This window comes from Prunus mume, linkage group LG3 (genome assembly GCF_029339155.1).
Source record: "Prunus mume cultivar Tortuosa linkage group LG3, ASM2933915v1, whole genome shotgun sequence".
Lineage (NCBI taxonomy): Eukaryota > Viridiplantae > Streptophyta > Magnoliopsida > Rosales > Rosaceae > Prunus > Prunus mume.
Window position 1 is genome coordinate 13970770 of NC_142700.1, and position 7938 is coordinate 13978707.

The following is a 7938-nucleotide window of genomic DNA, read 5'->3' on the forward strand; positions in this document are numbered from 1 at the left end:
AAAAATTAAATTTGAAAATACGAGTATTAACCTGTTTTATGGATGAAAATTCGGACTACTAAATTGAAATTGAGTTTTATTTATTTATTTACAAACTCCGTTGGGCTGTCTTCTAGAGATCCTTGTTTGTGAGACCTTCTCATTTTGAAGCCCATATACATGTAGCCCCCTTAAGTCTCTACAATGTGAAGACCTACGGTGGTTCCTCGTTGTGGTGCTCTTACCTCCTCCCCCTCTCAGTCTCCGCCCACAAAAAGCATGTTAACCTCACAATCTTCATCAGTCCACCACCCGATCCTCCACCACTCTTCCCTCCTCCACTCCAAAACCTTAACCCTCCCCCTCACCCCACCATCCTCTGTAAAATTCCAACCAAACCCAAAATCTCTGCCTCATCTTCGCATTAACAACTACAACACCAACCTTGTCGGCCTCAAAAGTTGCCCCTGCAGCATTGTGGTCATGAGAAAATCGCCGAAAGTGGAGGAACAGAAGTTCAGCCAAGAAGGATCGATCACGGAGTCGCTCTCCAACGGTATGTTTCGAATCGAACTGGACAACGCAGACACCGTCATAGGATACATATCTGGGAAAATCCGACAGAATTCCATCAGGATTTTGCCTGGGGACAGAGTCAGGGTTGAAGTCAGCCGTTATGATACCACTAGAGGTCGTATTGTTCGTAGAATTGACAAAGACGATGAGGACAAGAAAAAGAAAAAGACTTGGGCAAAAAAAGACTTGAAAAAGAAGAAGTCTTATTGAAGAATTGAATGGAATTAGAGGGGATGTTGTCACATTTTGTTGGGATTTAGTGTGTGCTGTGAATTATGATTTTCACTGATTTGGATTCTGCCGTGTAGTCGTTTTGGTGAAGAATTGGATGTTATATTTGTATTACCATTGTTATGGTCTATATGATACTCTGAATGGGAAACTAAGGTTATGGTAAAACTTATCACTATATCAATTTTTCCTCTTTAATTCTCGACTTTTAGTTGAATCCCGAGTTATTTTCCTCGAGGGAATTTACTTCAAACATAATTTCTATCACGTTGAGTCATGTTTACAATTTGCCTTGGGTCTTTACAAGGCTGCAAAAGCTTGATAGAATGTGTTTATGAAATTAATGACACTAAGAAATCTAACTTCTAATCAAACTAGGGGTGGTTGCGGTTCGGTAACCGCGAATTTTTACTCAAACCGCAAACCGACCGACTATTTGCGGTTTGGTGATTTTTAAAACCGCAAACCGACCGCGTTTTGCAGTTTAAAACCGCGAGTTCTCAAGCATTCACAAAAATATAAATTCACAACCTAAATAAATAAATACACAATCTCAATTTCTCAAACATATATAAATTCACAATCTCTTCAACTTCTTAAGCATTCACAACCTAAGAAAATTAAAGTTACAATTCCAAGCATTCCAATTAAAGTTAAACTTCTCAAGCATTCCAATTCCAAATCCTTTAAAGTTATAAACCAAAAGGAAAATGCAAAGTAAAATGAATTAAAGTTACAACAAAAAAGAAAAATCCAATTCAAAGTTAATTAAAGTTACAAACTAAAAGGAAAATGCAATGCACCAATGTTACAAACTAAAGTTACAAACTCAAGTGTTAGTGGTGAGTGGATTTGAAGAACCCCGTTGTGTTGTTTGAGCACCAATGTTATCTACAAATAAAACAACATAGTTTAGTACATTTTATTATAAGAAGAAGCATAAATAACATTAGCATAAATAAACTAATTACTTACAAGTTGTCATATGTTCCATTTCCTTGTAAAATTCAACTTCATCATCCGTATGGCTATACTTTGCGGTTTGCGGTAACTGCAAGTTTTGAAAATCAAATACCGCAACCGCAACCGCAACCTCAAATGCAGTTCGGTTCTTAATACCGCAAATGCGGTTCGGTTTACAGCGATTCTGGTTTCATTGCGGTAAATTGTCGGTTGGTTTTTGCAGTTTTTCGGTTTAAAATGCCACCCCTAAATCAAACCACTGTAAATCAAAGATGTCATTAAATATTGAGCAAAACGTAGACTAAACATAGACTATATGATCCTTCGAAAGAGCAACTAAGGCTATGGTAAAACATATAAGGTAAAAAACAATACTTAATTCTCTAAACATAATTAATATAACCAACTAGCTCCTAATTTTGTGGTATTTTTCTTCTCGGTATGAGAAGATGTTCTAAGCTCGAAAACCTCTTCCCTTGTTCATAAAAATAAATAAAAATAATAATTGCTACCAATTCATCCCTAGTAGGAGAGTAACTCACTGAAATTCAAATGTATCTAATCTAGGATGAGAAATTACTTAGCATTTGCGTTTTATTTATAAGCCCATAAATTTCCCATTTTTATTTTTCTTGGTGGATCAAGTAGGGCCGCTTGCTTGGCCCAGTTCAATTGACAAAACAAACCGAAACGACAATCGTGGCGACAACAAGAAGGCCTGCTAAACCCTAATTTTCTAGAACCTCACCTCCTCCTAAAACCCTAAACCCTCTCTGTATATGAAACCTTCCCTTAACCCATTTTTCCCTGCAGCCACCAAAAGTTCAAATAAAAAACTCTCAGTCCATCAATGGCAACCAAATCCTTTCTCAAGGCCCCCAAAGCCCCACTCTTGTTCCTCCGCAATCCCTTTTTGGCTGCAGCCCCTCCCAAAACCGCTGCTGCTGCAGATACTCCCATCATTCAGTCCTTTCAATCTGCGCAGTCTTCCACTCAGAAGCCGCTCTTTGAACCCTCGTCTCTATCCAGGTTCCTATACGAAGAACCGTCTAAGGTTGAAGGATTTGGGTTTGGTGGTGTGAGAAATGGACCCCTTTTGCCCGGAGACTCTAGCTTTGGTCTCCGGGGCAGGGCCGGGACTGGCGGGTCCCCTGGCGACACTAGCAGGGAGGATGAGGATGAAACCAATGATGATGAGAAGACAGATTGGTGGAGCAATGATGATGATGATGATGATGATGATGATGATGATGATGATGATAATGATGATGACTGTGATTGTTAGGTTTTTCTATTTTTTGTTAATTGGTTTCGGGTTGGATGCTTTCAATTATAAGGTATCGCCATTGTTAGCGATAGACTAATTTCAATAATTTAGTATTTATTGAACAGTCTCTTGGCTTTCTGGTTTCTTTTCTCTTTTTGGCATTGTGATGTTTAGATCACTAAGTGAGTTGTTATTTGGACCATATTTCTTTTCACCAAACATAAATTTTGTATCACAGAAACAGAGAGTTTAGGGGAGAAACAAGTTTGTCTCTTGAAAATACTTCAAAACTTGTTTTATGGAACAACAATTGAAATGAATTTTTGAGACCTTTATGCAACAAAAAATTTGCAAATTACATTACAAATTCAGACATGTACAACAGAGTTTCGACAAATTGGGCAAGTTAGGTTGTTCTTTAACCAAGGATCAATGCAATTTGAATGAAACATGTGGTTGCATGCGAAAACACGGCAAGACTCGCCATCCATGAAATCATCCAAGCAAATAGTACACCGATCCCCACAGCAATTCGATGTTATGTCAAGACCGCCCTTGCAGTACTGCAAAGGCGGCGGGAGCGCCTCCAAGGCTTGAACTTGGAGGGCCACAGCCTGAGGACGTTGCTCTGGCCCTTCCTCCGTCACCAAATCCTCCCAAACCCTATCTAGCACTTCCATCAACACCATGTGGAACAGGGCTACAATATCTTGTGCAGGTGCTTGTTGCAACGAATCTTGATCATGATGATGGGGAGATCGGTCGTCTCCAATTTCGTGATCGTTCTGGCTTCTGTTTGGAAACCAAGAAAATATGGTTCCGACAATGTGATGCATGAAGGCAATGAGAAATAAACCTGCAGTGCAGAGAGCTAAGTTGCCGATCCAAAATAGACGGCTGATAGTGGTGAATTTTGTGTGGCCTAGTAGGAACAACGAAGCTACAATCCCAAGAGCAAAAATGCAAGACAAGAAACTAAGAGGGCTGTGAGAAGGTTGATGAAGAATGCTGGTATTAGAAACCATGGTGTTCATGGTTGAAGAATGCTTTCATGAAAGCCCTGTGCAGCATTTTTGGTTTCTTGTTTGGTTTATGCTCATCCATGGAAGTTGTTGTGCCAGAACTGCTAAAACCCCTCTGGGATTTTTTTGTTATGCAACTAATTAACATCAAGGTAGAGTAGGCCACACCATATAACACACAAATCTGCTTGGTCTGGATTCGTTCTAAAACTTGAGGCTCATTTTTGTTATTACCTGTTTTTTTAACCGACAAGGGAACAACAAAAGTGAAGGTTTATTTTGTTAGTTATAGTATTGGCTTTGTAGTTGGGCACCCGTTACTTACGGCGGGTACCTACGTGCATGTTGTGAGAGTAGGTTATACTATAACGAACATTTTTATATTATAGAGGCTTGTTTGATTTCTCAATTTTGTCGAAAAGTTACTTCCGATAATAGTTCAAACTCAAAGGTAGGATAGTGCTCAAAACTACCCTTTTGGGACGAAAATATTCTCCCTTTTTAATTTATTTAGAGAAAGGCCCGTTCCCTTTTATTATTTTAGGGAAAATGAAGCTTTTCTTTTTCTTTTTTCTTTTTTATTGTTCGAATAGACGCTTTATTTGGTAGGGAACAGGTAGAAATACATCATATACTAGTAATTTGGATGGCCAGAAAGATCCATCTCTAATAAACTGCTGCTGTAAATCATTGCTTGTTGTTTCTTTAGTTTAAAAAATAATAAGAAACCATTTAATAATGGGTTATATAGATATTTTAATGAGTTGACGGGTTGACTCAAAATCCACCAATTTATTAAATGGGTCATGGCAGGTTAATCGGAAAATTATCTGAATTTTTATCGTGCAGGTTTTGAGTCGTGTAACTGGTTGTATCGGAAATTTCCAGTGACTTAGAAGAAAACTAGAGGAAACAAAAGACCGTGCCATAAACCAAGGATGAGACAAAATCTAAGCACAGAGCTTGCAGGAAAATCTCTCCATCACCCGGGGGGAGGGGAGAGAGAGGGGACCGAGACTAAAAAATTCCTTATTTTTTCCGATGTAAAAATATTAAAAAGACACAATAGAGACTCGGGTAATGGCCTAATAGTAATGGATAATGCTCCAAATTATTCTTATCGATAAACGAAAATAGGGAAAAAAAATTAAAAGAAAAAAAGGATCCCAATATATATATATATATAAAGAGTATAGGCTATACTATTTATGAAGAAATTTTTTATTAAAAAAATACCCATTAGAGCCGGGAGGCTAAAAAAAAATTGGGTATAGCCGGCCGGCTATACTATTTTTGAAACTATTCGAGCCATGCGGCGCGCCCAAATCAGTATAGCCGAGCGGCTATACTGTTTATTAAAAAAAATGTCCCGTCCAGCGATGTGTCAAAATAGTATAGCCGAGCGGCTGTACTATTTAAGAAAAACTTTATAGCCGCACGGCTATACCTTTTTGCCGTGGGCGGGGGTATGGGGAGGAAGGGAAGGGAAGGTGCTCCTTGGTGATTAGGCGCCAACGGGCCAAAACAAGCCGGCTATACTAAATTTTTAAAAAATCATAGTATAGCCGCCTGAATATACTATTTAAATACATTTTCTCTTTCGCTCCTCCTCTCTCTCACTACCCCTTCCCTGAATTTGGTCCCATATTGTGAACGGAACTCTCAAATCATGAGCAAAATACCTTCTTCTTTTTTTTTTTCTCTCTTTCTAGTGAGATTTATAAAATGAATAAAGGTGTTGCATTTACAAATATATATATATATATATATATTTTTTTTCTTCAAAATTATAGAGAAAGTGTGTACACACTTTTCAAGAATAATGAGAAGCAAGCATATTAAATCTCCTCTAGAGTTATGAGATGCAACCAAATGGTCAGGCAGCTATATCACAAGCATGAGGCACACATGAAATAAGAGAGAGCATCAATTTGGTTCGCATTTGCACAAATATATCATGAACAATGCCCTCCAAAACTGTTCTCACTTAAGACACAAGTCCCTTGCAAAGCCGCAATTAAAACCTTTCGCATCACATTCAAGCACCGCGAGATGTCCACCCCGGCTAAAGAAAGCATACATGAAGTGCGTCGACCTCCACCGTCTCACTTGAGTAACATCGAAACTTGCCCGAACCACCAAACTTTGTTGCCCTGCTACCAAAGTGGTCGGGGCCTCCCCTAACTCCAATATTTCATGTAAAACTTATATTAAACTTCTGTAATTGCTGAGAACATTGAAAAATCTACACAGATTCGCTCCCCCGAAGTAAGAAATCTGTATTGTTGGCCTCCTAAAACATAGAATTAGCTCTGCAACTGCCATCACAATTTTCTTTGACAAAGCAGCAAAGCCATCACTAGGACATTGCCGTTAGGAAAGAACGGGCTTTGCACCATGGTAGGCTCTCGTCTTGAAGATGACAAGCGAACGAAAAATGATGATTAAAATTCTTGTATTTACAAAAAAATTTCACCTAGACACATGCATGCCTCACAAATCTAGTACACTGTTACGACAAATGGGGCAAGTTAGGCTCTTCTTCAACCAAGTGTTCATGCATTTGGAATGAAAAGTATGGTTGCACGAGGGAAAAACTTGGCACAATTGGTCAGTCTCAAAGTCCTCCATGCAAATAACACAATCCTTGCATTTCATTTCAATTTCATGGCTTCCATAAGCTATGGGAGGTGGCAGTTTGATCTCCAACAGTTGTTCCCTATCCCGCTGGTGCCTTTGGTCTCTTCTTTCCTCCAACGCCTCAACAATTGAGTCCAAGATTTCCAAAACCCTAAGATTATGAAGGACAGCTGCCTGATAAAATGTAGCTTGGTCATGCCATTCTTCACCGTTTGGCTGAAACGACAATCTTTCGTCCCCTGCCTCGGGATCCCGATTTCTTCTCTCGTATAACGGCGTCCAAACAAACTCGCAGACGACGTAAAAGAGGGCAATGACGAGCAGGGAAAGCATGATTGAGAATGCTATGATGCAGACATAAACAAAAATTATGGTACCAATGAAAGTCAGTAGGGAGAAAACAGGAGGTGGGATGACAATCTTAAGGGCTTGAGACATGTTCATGATGACGACGATGATCAGCGAAGGGTTTGGAGACTCGGATGGATGCTTTGATTGGTATTTGTCTAAGAAGTTGTTGCCAAACCGCAAAACTGCTAAACCCATATTTCAGATTTTGGTTTGAACAAACTTTTTAAGGTGGTCTAGAGAAAGTACGTGATTGATTAATATCTAGACCTCAGAATCTGTTTGTGCCCCCCTCTTCTGAAGGTTTGTTGTTGTTTTTTTTTTTTTTTTCTTTGTTACAGTTACAGAGGTTAATTAGAATTCGTTAAGAGACAAGTGATGATACAGCAAATCCAAGAAAAAACGCGTTTTGATAGCTTGACTTTAGAAATAAACTTTTTTTTGGGGTCGAAAAAATTTGGTTTTTTTATATAATTACAACCCAAAATACGCTGCCTAAAATTTATTTTTTGGACAAAATGCTTCTGTATTTTTTATTTAAAGAATGGACTCGGGGGCCTCAGATCTCTCTATGACCACATACACACCTCAGACGTTCTGGACATCAAACTTTCGACCCCGATACACAAAACCTCATGCCCTCATGAGTCATGCCACCAAGATCTCAAGACCGGAAACCTTCTAGGAACTGCAATTTGTGTCAACATGTTATTTTCGTGTCGTGTAATTTTACGCTTAACTAATCATGTTAAGTTAATTAATAACGTAACACTAACTAAACTCATTTATAATCTTGTTGTATTTGGGTTGACCTATTGATATTGTAAACTCAAAATTTTGAACTAAGTATCCTTGATTTGTTTCTAAGCCAAACCTAAAGAAGAAAAAAACCATCATTTGTTTCTAAGTTTG

The 7938-nt window shown here is 38.6% G+C and overlaps 2 protein-coding genes across 2 annotated transcripts; one reads left to right on the forward strand and one right to left on the reverse strand.

The window, feature by feature from the left end:
- Positions 1 to 124: 124 nt before the first annotated feature.
- Positions 125 to 954, forward strand: LOC107880741 (uncharacterized). The gene has a single exon (XM_016792930.2). The coding sequence runs from the start codon at positions 259 to 261 to the stop codon at positions 763 to 765; it is 507 nt and encodes a 168-aa protein (XP_016648416.2). The 5' UTR covers positions 125 to 258; the 3' UTR covers positions 766 to 954.
- Positions 955 to 3384: 2430 nt separating this feature from the next.
- LOC148918805 (uncharacterized) lies at positions 3385 to 4125 on the reverse strand. Its single transcript, XM_089049445.1, has one exon. It carries the CDS (start codon positions 4048 to 4050, stop codon positions 3385 to 3387), a length of 666 nt encoding a protein of 221 aa, XP_088905571.1. The 5' UTR covers positions 4051 to 4125.
- Positions 4126 to 7938: the final 3813 nt, after the last annotated feature.